At 47.1% G+C, this 17,193-nt stretch overlaps 2 protein-coding genes across 7 annotated transcripts in view; both read right to left on the bottom strand.

The window, feature by feature from the left end:
- Window positions 1–1,135: 1,135 nt before the first annotated feature.
- On the bottom strand, window positions 1,136–4,349 carry myl2a (myosin, light chain 2a, regulatory, cardiac, slow). The gene is made up of 7 exons (XM_053868639.1): window positions 4,277–4,349; window positions 3,319–3,411; window positions 2,227–2,302; window positions 2,064–2,168; window positions 1,581–1,659; window positions 1,456–1,504; window positions 1,136–1,366 (listed from the first exon to the last, which is right to left on the bottom strand). Exons 1-7 carry the CDS (start codon window positions 4,277–4,279, stop codon window positions 1,262–1,264), a joined length of 510 nt encoding a protein of 169 aa, XP_053724614.1. The 5' UTR covers window positions 4,280–4,349; the 3' UTR covers window positions 1,136–1,261.
- A 2,140-nt stretch (window positions 4,350–6,489) lies between these two features.
- cita (citron rho-interacting serine/threonine kinase a) overlaps window positions 6,490–17,193 on the bottom strand; it is a 37,284-nt gene continuing 26,580 nt past the window's right edge. For 4 of the 6 annotated variants that reach the window (XM_053868631.1, XM_053868633.1, XM_053868634.1 and 1 more), the window contains exons 33-49: window positions 16,745–16,882; window positions 14,998–15,178; window positions 14,832–14,923; window positions 14,668–14,772; window positions 14,429–14,598; window positions 14,096–14,140; window positions 12,624–12,704; window positions 12,416–12,551; window positions 12,025–12,164; window positions 11,641–11,733; window positions 11,463–11,571; window positions 11,256–11,384; window positions 10,563–10,643; window positions 10,405–10,483; window positions 9,419–9,601; window positions 8,333–8,720; window positions 6,490–8,214 (exon numbers count right to left, since the gene is read on the bottom strand). In XM_053868631.1, the coding sequence (XP_053724606.1) occupies window positions 8,191–8,214; window positions 8,333–8,720; window positions 9,419–9,601; window positions 10,405–10,483; window positions 10,563–10,643; window positions 11,256–11,384; window positions 11,463–11,571; window positions 11,641–11,733; window positions 12,025–12,164; window positions 12,416–12,551; window positions 12,624–12,704; window positions 14,096–14,140; window positions 14,429–14,598; window positions 14,668–14,772; window positions 14,832–14,923; window positions 14,998–15,178; window positions 16,745–16,882 (2,174 nt within the window). In that variant the 3' untranslated portion in view covers window positions 6,490–8,190. The remainder of the gene's footprint in view (window positions 8,215–8,332; window positions 8,721–9,418; window positions 9,602–10,404; window positions 10,484–10,562; window positions 10,644–11,255; window positions 11,385–11,462; window positions 11,572–11,640; window positions 11,734–12,024; window positions 12,165–12,415; window positions 12,552–12,623; window positions 12,705–14,095; window positions 14,141–14,428; window positions 14,599–14,667; window positions 14,773–14,831; window positions 14,924–14,997; window positions 15,179–16,744; window positions 16,883–17,193) is intronic. The other 2 variants (XM_053868637.1, XM_053868636.1) reach the window with 1 other exon arrangement.

Raw genomic sequence — 17,193 nt, 5'->3', positions numbered from 1 at the left:
GTGGCTCTCTTTGCTTTCGGTCTCTTATTCTGTGCGCTAGCTAGTTCTTTAGTTACTCTGTGTTTGCAACACTGCTGCCTTGAGTTTAGTGTTTTGTTTCCTCGTGCTTCCGCATTCTCCCTGGTTCCTTTTGTGATTATCTGTTCTTTGTGTTTTTGTCAAACTAGTTACCTGTGATTTAAGTTCATTTAACTCCCGGTTCGGTGACGCTTTCTGTTTTGACTTTTTACTCATGTTTGGGCACTTCTGTTAGTTTCGTTACTGTTGTTACATTCTGCGTTTGCTCTGTTTCTTCCCGGTTCGGTGACGCTTTCAGTTGTTTTTTCTTTAATTATTAAATATTATTTATAATTCCCTCCTGCCTCCTGTGCCTATAACCACTCGCACTTGGGTCCTACACCACGTCCCCTATACGTGGCTTTAGCTCCCTCGTCCCTTCGTACCCGTGACACTGGTCATATTAATGTTGAACTCTGGCTGATGCGTCTCCAAAGAAAAAGAAAAGCTGTGTTGTTGACCTGAGCCACATAATGCCATGCTCATTTTTGGGACCAGTCAATCTCTATCATAAGTTTTTGCCCCATCCAGCTCCCGTTTTCAACCCTCGGCAGCCTGCAACTACACAAAGCAAGTTATTATTGTTGTTATAGTTCATGAAAACCAAACTAGTCTGTTTAAAAAAAACGAATTAAAACGAACAAAATGTGTCTGTATTTCATACAGAAGCATTTTGAGCTGATTCAGAATCTATTTGTTTTGGCTCGGCTGGTTTTACGACAGCTCTCGGTATCAGTTGCGAGTTTGACCAGTGACAACAGTGGACCTCGAGCGCCTGCGAGCTTTTAGTGACGACGGCAACGTGACCGGATGTACAGCGGCCCCGCAGGAATAGCACTAGTGGATCCAGACAAACCAGCAGAACACGACCAAACAACCTATCACCTCTAACAGGTGAGCTGCTTTCCAACCAGCCCTGGAAGTTCTACTGAAATGTGCCGGTCCATTTTGGAGCAATTCTCTTGACAAATGACAAACGATAATAAGGTTACAGTTAGTCTCCTGAGCGTCAGGATGACTTCCCTCTGTTTTCCCTCTGGCATATTTCACAACACACGGGGGTGCTGTCGGGTTTTCTGTTTTTTTTTTTTTTTTATTTAAAACAAAAAGTGGATTCTTTGATAATAAATACAGAGGAGATGAGACGCGTCTCTTCTGGCCGAATCAAGGTGGCGGCACATTTGCGACAGACTTTGTTGGGGATTCACTCCTGGTCCTTCTCCTCGCCGTGAGTGATGATGTGAACCAGGTTCTTGTAGTCCAGGTTTCCCGCCACGTCCGGAGGGAAGGCGGCGAACATCTGCTCCATCTAACAGAAACAAAGCGGTGAGCTCACCGAGTGAAGCCGACCCTTACGGTTGGGGTCCCGGGTCTGTGGTGTGAAGGTGTTGGCTGTACCTCCTCTGGTGAGAACCGGTCCGCCTGCGTGGTCAGCATCTGGGTCACACTGAGACAGACGGAGACAAGCCGGTACCGACCGGTGTGTGATCAATCGCCAGACTCCTCGTGCGCGAGTCACTTACTAGTCCTTCCTCAGAACCCCCTGGCCCTCGGGGTCAAACACCTTGAAGGCGTTCAGGATGGTCTCTTCCGGGTCAGCACCTGGAATCAGTCCAGCAACACCTTCAGCACAACTTTTGAAGATCATCCACTCTACACCTGAGAAAAACCGCCCTCGTGTGCACTGTGCAAATAAGAAACATGTGGAAAGATCTCACTTACACACAGAAGCAAACTTCTAATACACACGAGAAAACCGCTCATGTGGGAAGAAGACATTTTCTCAGTCACACATTTGGAAACCTCCAAAATGTACACGTGAAATACTCTTCAAACCTCCAATGTGAGCACGAAAAAAACCCTCATCTGTGTATATGTGAAAACGCCTCTTACACACACATGCAAAGTTCTGAATCTCCAAACACATACACGTATCCAAATTGTGACAACACACATTTCACACACATGCAAGCCTCTAATGTGAGAACAGAAACTCTGGTCTTCACCTTTCAGCTTCTCCCCGAACATGGTGAGGAAGACGGTGAAGTTGATGGGACCAGGAGCCTCTTTCAGCATCTCGTCGATCTCCTCCTGCTTCACGTTCAGGCGCCCTGCAGAGTTGGGACAGCGTGAGCTCGGGCACGCCGGGCTCGGCTCGCGCCAACTCACCCAGGGCGGCGAAGGTGTCCCGCAGGTCGTTCTTGTCGATGAAACCGTCTCGGTTCTGGTCCATGATGGTGAAGGCCTTTGAGTGAAGAACAAGGTGTGAGCTCTTCAACCGTCAGAGACCATTGTAGGTGTGATGAAGCCGTGAGTCTTTGGTTCCGTTGCCCTGGAGACTTGCTCAAGGGCTCGTAACCAATAGCGAAGTGCGTTAGAGGTCATCGCATGTATTCATAGAACTGAGGTTACAATAGGTAACTCAGCATTTCCATTGCCCTGGAGACTTGCTCAAGGGTCTCAAACGTTCCTGCCATCAATCGGAGGCCGTCTCTCAGTATTTATAGCCGATAATCCCGACAGGCTTTCGGGGCGGCGGGCCGGGCGTGTCTGGGACGCCGTCGTGCAGATGACATCGTCCGGATGCCAGGGCACCGCTGGGGCTCATACCAGCCTGCTGCTGACAGAGTCGGGGGTGCGTGTGAGGACAGGTGGACATACTCGCAGGATGAACAATGGAACTACGGAGGCGGCGCCGTGGGACGGGAATAGATCCAACAAAGAGACTCGAGCGCCACTGACTGATGTGACGGCGGAATCGAGGGAGGAGAATCCGTTTGGGGGAATCTCACTCTCACCACCTTCGTGTGTGTGACCCCGGGAAGGAGAAGCTCTGTCATCCAGGAGAGTCTCAGAGTAGAACCTCTGCTCCTTAAGAGTGGAGGTGGCTCATGTCAGGATGGACTAAAGAGGAGTTCACCGGGAGGAAGCCCTGGGGCAGACCCAGAGAGAGGGTGACCTCAGAGGAGTGAGGCATCGTCATGAGTCCAGGAGAAGTTCCCCACCGCAGCGAGTCACTCTCTTCCACCTCAAAGCCAAAAGGTCATGGGTTCGACTCAAGCTCATCATGTGGAGCTGTTCATCCTGTGTGGCTGAGCACTCTGGTTTCCTCCCACACAGAGGTGAAATGATGGCTTTGAATCGACTGTAGGTTTGAGTGGTTGTCCCTCTAAAAATGATGGGCCAGTGATCTGTCCAGGGTGTCCGCCCTCACCCTCCCACACGAGCCGAAACGGAGGGAGGGAGTGGAAAACTGTTCACCTCTTTGAATTCCTGGATCTGCGCCTGCTCGAACATCGAGAAGACGTTGGAGTTGGCGCCCTCTGCTGTCCTCTTCTTCGCTTTTTTGGGAGCCTGGTGAACCAAAGCAAGAAATTATGCAAGTATTGATCCCCTATTGATGCTCACTGCAGACACATCATTTTGGAGAAGATTTTATAGCATTCAAACAATGCTTCTACAGTCAGATATTTATATGGATGAATTGAATAATGATGTTGACATTAAAGTCTGGTGGAGTGGTACAATTACTAAATTATTATTTTAAACAAAAGGCATATACTGAGAAAATAGTTTTCACCTTAGACATACAAACACAATAATTAACAATTTTAGGTTAAAAAAATGTACATTTTAATGAAGTTTTCTTTTTTTACTTGCAGAGTTTGTCGCATAAAATCCAGTTGAGCTAGTGTGATGAAAATTCAAATATTGTAATCCAAGTAAGAAATGAAAAAAATGCCATGTATGACAGCAGCATATAGAGTGAATCTTGGAATTGTTTATATGGCATTATTGAATTAAAAAACAAAAAAAAAATTTAAATAAACGTTTTGCCATCTTTATGTCCTAATATGCTATTTAAAAAATAATATTGGTCATAGAAAAAGTTGAATTGAAAAGAAAAAATAAAACAGGAAAACAGGTCAAATGTTAGTGTCATGTTAATTCAGAGAGGATGAAATGCAATATAATGATGTTACGGTAAGGTATAAAAGAAAAGTCTGCATGGCAGAATGCAGGAGGAGCAGGGGAGGAGGGGGGTTGTCAGGAAAGCAGGATAAACTGCAGGCAGGCATCTGTGAGGCGAACGTGAAAACAGTGCTAGTTCAACCTGTCAGTCATGACAGAAACATGATGAGGAACCACAACCAAGCCTGAATCATAAAAATGAAGATGACGCTGAGAGTCTGAGTCACCATCATGAGTGCGGACTCACCATGGCTGAGCAGCTGAGGTGGGTCGGAGCCGGGAACAAAGGCGAGACAGTGGGAGGCTCTTTTGTAGTCCCCGCTCCCCTGGCTCTACTGGACGATATTTATAAACAATGTCCTCTTTAGGAAGTGTCAGGTAAATGATGGCCGGACACGGACACACACACACACACACACACACACACACACAAGCACTGCTGCAGCACCTACGGTCCTCGCATGGACCCACAGGCCAGTGTGTGTGTGTGTGTGTGTGTGTGTGTGTGTGTGTGTGTGTGTGTGTGTGTGTGTGTGTGTGTGTGTGTGTGTGTGTGTGTGTGTGTGTGTGTGTGTGTGTGTGTGTGTGTGTGTGAGAGATGATTGAAAGGAGTCGAATAACGGCTGCTAAAACTGGAGGTGTGTTTCAGAGCCTTAATGACAGACGTCAGAAACATGTCGAGCTCGAGCGCCACACGTCCTTTTTAGAGGTCTGTCAGCCAATCACTGCCTCATCTTGAACGCATGTGCCAAAGCCAAGGCCTGTGGGCCGGAACTGGGACAGCAGGTCACTTCAGGCGGCCCACACGCTTGCACTCTGGTTAAATCCAAAGCTGGAGACCACAGGTGAGAAAAGAAGCCCACCAGTTGAGCAATGTCTTCTGGCTCAGCTCTTTCTTCACCACAGATAGAGTCCTCATGACTGAATAGGATTCTGTGTCCTTCACTTGTGAGTAAGAGCCTGAAATACTTGACCCACTTCAAACTCGACAGGACTAGTATTAAGGGGGGAAAACAGGGGTCACAAAATCTTTTGAAAAAAGAAAAACGTTTGATCTCCACAGACACTAAGTGGATGCAGTCCAGACTTTTCTTCTTGAGAAGATCCTTCTTCTTTTGGAGCCATAAAGCTCTGTCATCAAAAAGAAAGCAAAGCAAGTGACCACTCACACTTAGCTAGAGATTCATGAGGACTCCAGAGCACAGTGTAACCTTCAGTGGACTACGCCAGTTTACTGCTTCTGGACTGTGCAGCATCACTCAATGGTTTCACCATGAAAAAAGACAGAAGAGAGGAGGGAAAGTTTTCCATCAAAAATCAGCCGGGCAGAAAGGTTGTGGTTAACAGGAAAGAAAGTTTCTCCTGAAGTAAAGTGTGGGAATCGTAGCTGTCTGGTAAAGAGAGGAAAACTTCATCCATCCTCCTAATCTGAAGTCTGTGGGCAGCAGTGGGGCATGAATGAGCCAGACTACCTTCTCCTCAGAAACCTCACCCTGTTCTTCAGGAGGAACACTTGGACGTTCCTGGGTCTGGCTCAGGGGTTCCTCCATGGGGAAGGACGAGACAGTCACCTCAACTGTCCTCTCTTCAGGAGCAGAGGTTCTACTCTGAGTCTCCCCTGGATGACTGAGCATTTGTCTGTATGAGAGTCCAGCTGAAGAAACTCTTGTTCTTTGGGTCACTCCAAAGCTCGTGACCACAGGTGAGAGAGAACCCACTGGTCAGTGCAGAGCTTTGTCTTCTGGCTCAGCTCTTTCATGACAGCAGAACAAGACCCGGAGACGCTTGACCTCCTCCTACCATGAGCAAGACAAGGATTAGATTACTTAAGTCCGATATTTCACCATAAAATAGAAAGAAATCAAAAAGAAGAACCTTCGCGCAACAAAAGTCGGGAGCCCCGCAAGGGACATGGAGGAGAAAAATATATTGGACAAAACCACTCTAAACCCCCCAAAAAAATTAAAGACTCAATGCAAAATGCAGCCTCAGTCAGTCATCGCATGAACGATGTGCGACGCATGGACTGCAGTTAGCACTTGTGAGTCTGAGCCGAGTGTGTCAGCAGCAGGAGGTGCCACATACCCAAGTTTTGTCAGCGATTATTGAACGCATCCTTAGAATGCATGCGTCCACTTAACAAGTCCTCAAGTGTCACGGCGGAACTCTGGGGTCAAGAAAAGTGAGAGCGGAGCGAGCGGGCCCTGAGCTGGGGTCACGGCGAAGTGAGGCGCGTGTTTGAGGTCTAAATAAAGTGCAGTGCTGAAAGCCTCCTCAGTCTGTCAAACAAACATGACGACCCAACAGCAGATGTCGTCCGAAAGCATGTGAGAAGGTCAGGGGTATTGTTACCTCCAGGACAGACGCTACCGTGGAAGCGTCCCAACAGCTACTGTGGCCGAGATGCCACACCATTGTGACTGTAGCTAAAAAAAGACTCCTCAAACAAGAGACGTCGATTCACAGAAGAGTCAGGTTGGACGGCCGTTAGCATGTTTAATATCGTTTGACAAAATCAGACATCAATATATTCAGCGTGACTGACGGGAACACAAAGGAAAAAGAAACCCTCCGAGTGTGCAGTCATCACAGGTTCCTCTGCCAGAGCGTCATGGCGGGAAGACGCTCATGGAGATTTTTTTGAAATCAAAAAGGCCGTTCAAAATAAAAAAAATAAAAATAAAAAAAAACACAGACACTTCAAGTTCCACTGAAACGCTTCACAGGGTTCACGCTGACTTGTTAGCGCCGAGTTGGAATTTGTCCGTTTTGTTTTCGGCTGCGTTCACACGACCAGGAATGCTGAGCTATTACTGAGACATTACTTTCTTTGAGTTTGTGTGTCCCTTGGCTTTCTGAGAATTTGAGGCTGTTTCCATTGCCACTTAAACCTGTTAATGTTCTATCAGTATTAATTTGGGGTGAAATTATGTGTGCGACGAGTGACACTGGTGGGCTGATGAGGCTTCATGAAACAATGTTCTGATTTCCCAAGCTCAATAGGTGGCGCTCCCGGTTTAAAAACGTGACGTGAGGTTCCATTGAAATAGTTACAATCCTAAGAGTTAAGAGCAGAGAGTGCCACCTAGTGGCTCTGAAAATTAGATGCTGTTTCGTGAAGCCTCAAAGGCCCAACACTCTGGTGACAGTAGCACTCTAGTGGGAAAGCTACAGTGATGGAAAAGAAAACAGGGAGTCCAGATGAACGGCAAGATGAGACTGTCATTGTAGACAGTACTAGACACAGAGGGTCAGTTCTGGTCGGTGGTGGAATTTCTCTGAAGGAAGAAAGTGTGTGAAGATTAAGAAGGGCTGCAATACCCACTCATCAACTTTCATTGTTTTAGGCAGGTTCATTTCTGCTAGTCACACAAGTGTTTAGTGACTGGTGGCCAGTGAGGGGGCTCAGACCGGAGCCCCGCCTGGTCATGTGACCGCAGCCTTGACAGGAAGGTCGTGGGGTCAATCTGAACATCCAAATGCTTCTAGAAACGTATCCATGCCTGCTGGGAATCTGGAAAACAACTTTTCCTTGCGGAAGTGTCGGGGCCGGGCGTTGTACAAAAGAAAGTTTCAGAAGCAGGACGGCTCTTTTCCTCGGACGAGTTCACACGCGACTGGGCTACAATCACTCACTTGATAAAGCACATTTGCACGTGTTCAAAGATACTTGTTGGACATTCAAGAGGACAGTTTCTTTAACAAAAATAGACACGGCTTCTCCAGCCTTGAAATTCCTTCTCAATATATATATGATATATAAAATTAGGTCTCCATATTTACAGCATGGACGCGGGGTTAGAAAGGTCCTGCTTGGTTCTGGCCGGGGATTGTGGGTAGCGCAGTTCCATTCGCCCCTCTGAGGAGGCGGTCTTGTGGCGTGTCGTGTGTTTTGGTTTGTGCTCTGGCTGACACCAGCAGAGGATGATTGTGACTAGCGGAGGATGATTTTTTTCAAGAAACCTCTCACCAAAGATGTGCTTTGCTAAGATGCCAAATTGGAAAAGCTTCTCCATGTATATCTGTATTTGGGGTCCAGAATAGATTTAACTGTTCTTTTGAATCGTGTAAATCGTAGCCAATGAGTGGCAGTGCTGCAGGATCAGTGCGGCGACGTCACCACCCCTTCTTCCTTTTCCTTCAAAGGACGAGCGTCCACTCTCAGACGGACGACTGATCCCAGACCTGTGGAGGGAAACAACAAAAGGGAACTAAAAACACAAGAAAACACTCATTCCCCCCGGATGAAAGGCGCCTCTACATGGCAGAGAGAAAAAACCTAGTCCTGATGATGTCCACCAACCTTGTTGACAGGATTGATGGGCGTGCGTCCGGAGCCAGTGTGAAGCCGCTGCCTCTCTTCGTAGCGCCCTGGAGATCGCTCTCTGCGCACATCCATCATGCGGCCCGGCGAGCGCTCCAGCCGAGGGTCGGCCATGGCCCTCCCCGGCGAGCGCTCCAGCCTGGGGTCGGCCATGGCTCGGCCCGGGGAGCCCACCATCCGGCTCTCCAGCATCCTGGCGGGAGACTTCTCTCTCTCCAGCGGACGCGTGGGAGACTTGTCGCGGCGGAACTCTGTGCGAGCCTCTCGGTAGCGGTGTGGCGTTCCTGGGTCCCCCTGAGAGAGCGGGTTGGCCGCCAGTCTTTTGGAAATGTGCTCATTGTAGGACGGAGGCCCGCGCTTGTTGGGGCTGTAGGGGGGAATTCGAGGAGAGAGGGGCGGCGCATTGGTCAAACTAAGGCCTGAGTTGGTGGACAGCTCTGGGCACTGCAGGGCTCTGCTGCTTCATCTACAGCCAAGCTAAAATACACTACTTGACTTGCTATAGTTCGATTATTCACGACAGCCTTTTGGTGGACTTCTTTCTGCATTATTGAAGGTTCTTTTTGTCATCATCATTCATTCCCCCCAGCTACCAGTCAACTTTCTGCAGGACTCATCACTAGTAGATGCTCACAAAACCAACGAAACTTTTCTCAAAAAATGTATCTCACCAGAACTTTTCCAGGACATTGGAATTGCATTTTTAAATTCTGTAACTTCCTGGTTTCCAAGTCCAATTTCTGTTGTGACCTGAAGTTCTAATGAATTTCCTCCATTATTTTCTCCACTTAACCATTGGCTTGTCTCCTTGAGAAGTCAGACACTGTCCAGTGAAATAGAATACTGTCTTTATTAAACACAAGTGCAATGTACAAGTTAATGTGAGTCCGTCAGGATTTGCTACAAATAAAAAAGGCACTCTTCCTCCTGCAAAAGGACCGTACAGATGTTAATTTGGTCGGATATTGAACCCTCACCACCACGTGCCCTGCGGTGCCCAACAGTGCCATGTCAAACACCCCCCAGCTGGAAACCCATGACCACCACTCATTCATGTGCGCTCACCTTCGCCCGGAGCCGTTGCGCTGAAGGTCCCCTCCTCCCTCCTGACTCTGCATCAGGTTTCCTTTGCAGCAAATCACCCGCAGCTTGTTCTGGTACGATGAGGCCAAGTAGATGGCGCCGGAGGAGATGGCGGGGCCAAGGTAGCGAGGGTTGGGGATGTCCAGGTGAGCGTACGAGTGAGGTCTGGAGTCGGCAGAGAGAAAAACGACTGGACGTAAAGGATTGGTTTGATAATGTAGATGTGCTTGTTTCAATAAAAGTGAAGCCAACATCAAAAAACTCTGATGCGACTGAGATGAAGTGGAATTACTCAAGTTACCCCATTGTAGGAAGAATAAAGGCTATCTAACCAAATCATACTCAAAAATGATGGCATAATTACATCCATCTATTTTCGTCCTCTTATCTGAGGTCAGGTCGAGGGGGCAGCAGCCAAAGCAAAGAGGCCTAGACCTCCCTCTCTCCAGAAACCAAACTGAGATATTCAACTGAAAGAAATTATCTCCCCAGAGAGACCTGGGTCGCTCCCGTTGCTTCCTCCCAGCTCAACACCTTGCTTGTCCAGGAGACAACCTGAATGGACTCATTTTATTTTCTGGCACTGCTCCAAAGACCCATCCTTCCCTCACTTATGAACAAGTCCCAGAGTCACTGGAACTCCACTCCATGAGAAGAATGTCAACCTGGAGAGGTCTGACTGAGAACCCTGTCTCAGACTGAGGGGAGCTAATGCTCACTGAGAGTATTTGTAATCTAATATTTCAGTAAAACCTGAAGATATGGTGAGTAATACGCACTACAGTCCTGACAACATGAGACAGTTGTCAGGACAGGAAATAGTAGTCAAGTGTAGAATGTAGCAGGTGCTTTGTTACTGCTGCCCTCATCATGACCTCAAATCTCCGTGGTGTCACAGCCAAGCTAAAGTCTAGCTCTAAACACAAGCCAACGCTAACATGGACGTGGAACGCCATGTCAAGTCTCACCCCAGAGAAGCGTGTCCCTGAATTTCTATCACGTCCAGAGAGTTGAAGTAGGTCACAAACAGGTACGGCTCTCTGTAGGCTGAAACACACAGAAACAGGATTCAAGCTCTCACACCGACAGACTTGGATGAAGAGGAGAACCACAGAGCGTTATTCACCAAAGGAGAGCGGCAGCCGACTCCACTTGATGTCCTCGCTCCGACTCCGCCGGCCATACGCATCCACAAACACGCCGAACTCTGTAGGGAAGTTAAGTTGAGTTATATTTTCGAACGGACTGGCGCAGGAAGAAATGATTCTTCTGATAAGCAGAATGAAACTTTGTTGTTGGGCATTAAGGAACATGAGGTTTGAGGGTGTGACCTCGCTGACTCAGACCCAATACACAAAACAAATGCAATACTACATATTAAGTCCCAGAGATGATGTGCATTCAAATTATTTTTCCAGATGTTCAAAATACACCACGCAGTTTATGCATTTACAGTTTTAAGATTGTAAATACATTTATATAAGAGTGAAAGAAATGTGTCTGTACATGGATGTACGTACTGGAAATACAAATAAAAGAGAAAGAAAATTGAAATTATAATACTATATATTACATTGTTTGGGGGGGCATATCACCCACCGCTGCTTCATTGACAGCAGTGTTTTTACTAACAAGCTCTGAAGTCCCTCATGTTACACAGGAGAAGCTAACTGCAGTGGAGATTACAAGTCTTTCACAGTGGGTTTCCTGCAACGCTGCTTCACTTCAAGCGCGACAAAGAAAAGCGATAAGGTGAATGATAATTGAGCAGTTCTGGTTACGTAAACGCTTGTCATGCATGAGTGAGAGACGTTCTAACCATGGAAACAGAGCAGGTATTCATCCTTCTGTGGGGCCGTGGTGACCTGGATGATGGAGATCGGGAAGCTGTGGGAGGATGCTGCGAAGACGGCGGAAGCCAGCGTCACGTCGTTTTTGTCCAGGAACTCTGCACGATTGGTCAGTCAGTCAAAGAAGGGAACCCGGAGGAGAGCGTTTCATCTCAGAGACAGAGAAATGCAGCTACCTTCCAGGACGTATTGCTTCATCTCTATCTCGTAGAACTTGTTGGTGCCGATGATGATGCTGTAGCCGGTGAAGTGGATGCAGCTGCAGGGCTCAGAGGTCTCGATCTCCTGCGGAGACATGTGTTCTCAAACATGGCGGACTGACATCGGAGCAGGACGAAGGAGAGCCGCTCTCACCTTTCTGATACAGAACTTGTTGAGACTTTCGTTGAGTCGCAGTATAGTGATCTTATTGGGCATGGCAGCGCAGATGCAGATCCCGTTGTCAATCTGGAACATTTGAGACAGAAGTCAGTATTTCAGATTCAAAGTACAATTCGGCTCCGAAAAGATTCACTGGCACAATATGGTCAAACAGCAGTGTCTGAGCCTCTGTGACAGTGATCCTCCCTCTGATACTTGTGTGATCCTGTTCTTCAGTGCTGGATGCTGATTGCTCACCATAGCACCAGGTGCACCAAGGGATTAAAAGTTAAGATTTTGCCACGCACCAGCCATTTACAACGATATTGCCCAGACAGCGGGAAGTGAGTGGCAATTTTGAGTAGACATCTGACCAACCTTTCCCGAGGAGAAGAGGTGGCATCCCTTGACCGTCTCGAAGATGAAGGGGTTGAGGTCAGGTGGAGCAGGGAGATGGGACTGTGACAAGGACTGCTTCACCTTCTTGATCTCCACCAGACACAGAGCTCGGTCTTCACCTGGACCATCGAACAAGACAGAGTGTTAGCATGAGGACGGTTCATGGTCTCCGGTAAGACTTGAGTTATAAATCAGGACCTTCTGTGCTGAACAATTTTAGACCTCAAAATAAAAGCAGATCACATGGTTTCAAAGCTTTTTAAAAACTCTTTAGTCAATAAATTAAAGCTTCAGCATGAAGCTTGGTCCCAGACATTTGTCTACAGCTGATAGCATGTTCATCAGGAGTTAGGTTCCCCCCAAGGCTGACCTGTAATCATCAGCAGCTTATCAAGATCTTTGAGGATCTGAATCTGGAACACCGAGGTCAGGCCTGGTATGTGGGTCAGGGAGTTTTTGATGACGTTGAGAGCGTACAGGCCTTCCTCCGAGCCCACCAGCACGATCTAGATCATCCAGAAGACAATGTGAGTCCACCACAGTCACCACCAACAACTCCCAGGCTTCTAAATTTGCACCTGGTCTGTCAGAGGCAGCGTGCAGTTGATGTCCAAGCGGTCGTCACCCTCCAACTTCAGCAGCGAGTTTCCCAAAAGTTTCTGGGTAAAGAGGAAAATATGAAGACAAAAAAGATGACTCTTGAGGTGACGGAATAATATCACAATAAATACAACCCTGTTTTAAGAAATCACCAGTGAGATCATGTTTCAGATCGAGTCCCTGCTTCTGTTTCAATATTGGTTCAAATGTCACCACTTTTAACACTACCTGGGGAGCACAAAACACTGCCTCTTCAAACATGTACTGTATTTTATGTAACTGGGTTGGAACTTTCTCAGATTGGTGCCTGTAGATCAATGATCTAATATGGTGCTGATGAGATATTTCAACTTTGACGTAAAAAAGCTCATGAACATGGACACTTTCTCTACCAGAGTAGGTTTCTGTTCTTTTTTTTTTTTTAACTCAAGTAACACCAGTTTAGTGAGAACAGAAAGTAAGAGACTAACTAACTAGAGCAGAGCTTCCAAAAGTGGGGGCCACAAGACACAGGTTGGGGGTTGCAGGAGATGTCAGGGGAACAAACAAAAGTGTACGCGGCGAGTGAACTGCACAAAACAACCTGACTAATGTTGAAGAAGCGCAGCTGTTAGGCCTGAATCTGCATTCATGTGGTTGTTTATACCGCCATGGCGGCGGCTGGGTGTCACCAGTCAGTGGCAATGTTGTTTTTGGGGTCACATACTGAACCCCTGGACTAGAGGACTAATTTTACATCATTGTTGTCGTCGTCGGATCTAAATTTAAAGATGCATCTGAAAACTGATTTGGACAAGACTCATGCCTCGACCCGGGGTTAGAGTTAGGTTATGGAACAAAATATCAGGCAGCGGTCTCTCTGAGTTTCTGGTTTTAAAAACTGTGATAACAAATCAGAGTGTTTGAGAGTCATGACTTCTTTTCTTGGAGTCAGCTTTTTGGGCGGAACCTGAGTATGTCACCGCAGTGGGCTAAATTGATATCATTGTACTGTCTACCACATAAGTACCTTCTTCTGCCCTCAGCCCTAGATTTAACATTCTCACACGATGGATGACTTTGACTCTAAGGTGAATATATATCAACATTAATTCAGTTACACTTATACTATACATTTAGTTTTGCACATCACATGACCCAGCACACTTTAATCTAGCTCTACACATATGGAGTACCACCTTCAAGATATGTCCCTCCCAAACCTGCCTCACTCACTGCTGTATGTGCAGTATGTTTCCTCAGTAGCACCAAAGCAGCAACACAAAAGTAGCGAGTCATGCTTCGTCACATCCATGCATCCAGCTACAGTTCCGCACACTGAACTGCCTCTGTGTTCCAAGAGGCAGTTGCCCTGGTGGCACACGTGAAGCGCCGTCCAGCTCATGCATGAACACGGCAGCAACATGCGCCAACACTCAAGCCCAAGCCTCTGTGCAGCTACTTACTGTACCTGAACCAGGTGTGAAAGGTTCTTCTGTCTTTTAGAAGCACCTGCCTATAATGATTGACACCACCATATTGAATGGAACACACGCACACACACACACAGTATGACACACCAACAAAGAGGCACACAAAGATTTGGAGAACATGCAGAGAGAAAGAAGAAGGAGAAAGAAGAGTGTAGGTTCAAGCTGATGCTTAATGGGGGCAATTATTCATATAGTAAGAGCAAAAGCAATGCACCGCCCAGTTTTTTGTTTTTTTTTAACATCCTTGAACTTTCTCTTGCAATTTGGAAGATCAATGAGCACATGAGAACCAAAGTACACGCAGTACTTACAGCATCAGCATCCACTTTGTCTCTGGATCCTCGACTGCCAGCCACCACAGACTCCAGCACCGCCACCCAGCGCTGCTTGTCGGGGAAACTTGGAGCCATGAAGTAGAGCGACTGTCCGGGCCAGCAGGTGGTGTGAGGGTGCGACTCCAGCTTCAGCACGTACGGGATATCTGTCAGCACAGACAAGCCAGTGAGGACAAACATACAGATCAAGTGAGTGACGCAGGTGGACCCGGTACCTGACTTGGCGGTGTTAATCAGCTCTGATGCCCCGACGGCTCCGTGAACTGTGACCTCTCCATCCGGCAGGCAGAGCTCAAACTCCTCCTCGGCTCCCATGCAGTCTGAAGAGATACATGACATCAATGATCCGAGTCAGACAACGTGACCCAGGCCAACTGACCTTCTCTGGGCTCAGTGTCGTACACAGAAAGTTTGGTTCCATCCAACACCACGTACTTCCTCTCCCAGCCCTGCTGACCACGTTTGCCATTTCTGTGGAGGAGCCAAGAGAAAAAGGTTGGCTGAAAGCAGTTGACACCTGACGTGGCAAACATCCGTGTGCGTACAGAGGCTGCTTCATCCAACCCTCCAAGCGAACGTGTCCGCTGGCTTCCTTCATCTGCAGCGCAGGAGAGTTGGCCTTCTCTCGACACAGAGCCTCGGAAAAGTGTGTGGCGTACTCGGCCGGGAGACCGCAAGTAGCGGGAAGACACGGTGAGCATTTGGGATGACAGAGTGTGTGGCACTCTATAGGAGGAAGAGACGACACAAGTAACCATTTGAATCTCTCTATTGAACGCAGGAAAAAGGCAATTCGGAAGAGAACAAATGAGCTCTGAAGATCAAGAGTCAAAGTGGAGGGCTTGGTGTGATGAGAAAACACCAAAGTACACATTGATTTCCTTTCCTCCAAATTCTTTCCTATGAGCACATGCTTGTCCTCATATCTCTGCCGTGAAACAGAGTGAGCTGCCGACATATTTTTATGTTTCTGTACAAATGCAAAGAGTTCAGATCAGCCTCTCATCTCATGCTAGATTTTTATTTTCATCAAAAACTAGGTCTTTGGACGAGGCTCCAGATCTGTGGCATGATAGGAAGCCATCCACCAGCTCTACTGCGATGACATCGATGACAGTATATTTAGCTCTCTGTCGCTCGAGTGTGAGTATAATCACAGCGGCTCAACATGTGAATGCACAATTTCCCGCCAATGATTAGAGATATTAAATTCTTATTCTGTTCCGTGAACAAGAGGGGCAACTCACTGCACATCCTAATTTAGTTAGGAAAATTACCGGAGACAATTGAACGCCTAATATGCAGGTCGACCTTCCCAACACCGGAATGTTTTCCATCTTTGACCAACTAAGCCTCTTTGTATCGATGCTGGACTGACCCTCAGTGAGGTTTTTTTTGTCACCCTTGAACCATGCTGCTGCACAGTTTTTGATATTTGGATTCAAATTCTCCTTCCCATATTAAACAATGTAATGCACATAGCAGGAATATGGGAGGCGTAGCAACAAACACAAGGTCCTTGAGTAGTAAACAACAGAGACTGAAGTTGGTGTGGACAGATGACTTGGTGCAGTTACTGTACGAGTTGTAGTGAACTAGAAATCGACAAAGCCAGAGAAAAAGACCTCCATATGCTGGTTAAAACTAAGGTTGGGATCGAAATCACAATGCACGGTCCCCTACAACACCTGCACCTCTGAACTTGAATGAGAAGATTCATGCTTCAGAACATGTGGAGAACATTTCCAAGTCTGCTAGTCTGGTGCAGGCTCTGATTGCCACAGGCAGCTGGACTGGTCAGCCCAGGATCTCGCATGATGCAGGTTAAACCTGACACTGCAGCGCGACTCACAGCTAACCAAATGCTGTGATCCATCCATCAGCTCATCCTATACTGCAGACTGAAAACATCTTTGAGAAACGGCGGATCAGCGTTATTAAAAATTAAACTGATTATATAAGATTACTGCATATCTGGTTTTGATCAAAGAAAATGAAGTTTTTCAGGTAATTTGAAATGTAGTTTTTGAGTGACTACTGTAGTGGCGGTGGAGGGTTTCGTTGTAGCTTTTTTTGTTGTCAGTGGGTTGCCAGGCGAGATCTGTTTTTTATTTTTATTTTGAATTAATACCCACATCTAATGTGTTTTTGCCAACTGTGTTTTGGTGCAGCTTCATAGTGAAAGTCAAAGCGGTGCAAATATGGATGAGATATTTCCAGCGTGCTTTTATCGCTGGTGTTGACAGCCAAACATTTTTGTTCTCTGAAATATTCTGGAGTGCCAATACAGACCCAGACAAGTGGCAGCCTGCCGTCCAAAATGCACAGTGTCCAGGCAGACGGCACATTTGGCAGCCCTCATGTTGAGGCCGACTGTGAAGCGATGAGGGATATTGTGGTGCATTCTTTCCTTCACACGGCGGCCGTATTCTGCAGGTGAAGGAGAGCGCAGAGTGAATCTAAGCCGGTCTTCTTGTTCCTCACAACCTGAAGGGATGTTTCTGAAGACTGGAGTTGATCGCTGAACTAACTCGAGTCGGAAATGCATGCCAGCCAAAAATTGCACAAAGAAATATTCAAGAATCATGATGCAGAATGGCGTGTAGCTCAAGTTTACTGTCAGGTCTCAGGGTGGAACAACCCCACATACAAAGCATCACAAAGAATTTTGCATCGAAATGAAAACTCTGATTCACTTCCTTAACTATCCAGGTACAGACAGGACTAACAGGTGACAGTCA

The sequence above is a fragment of the Synchiropus splendidus genome, chromosome 6, assembly GCF_027744825.2.
Source record: "Synchiropus splendidus isolate RoL2022-P1 chromosome 6, RoL_Sspl_1.0, whole genome shotgun sequence".
In the NCBI taxonomy this organism is placed as follows: Eukaryota; Metazoa; Chordata; class Actinopteri; order Syngnathiformes; family Callionymidae; genus Synchiropus; species Synchiropus splendidus.
This window is presented reverse-complemented; position numbering and strand designations above follow the sequence as displayed.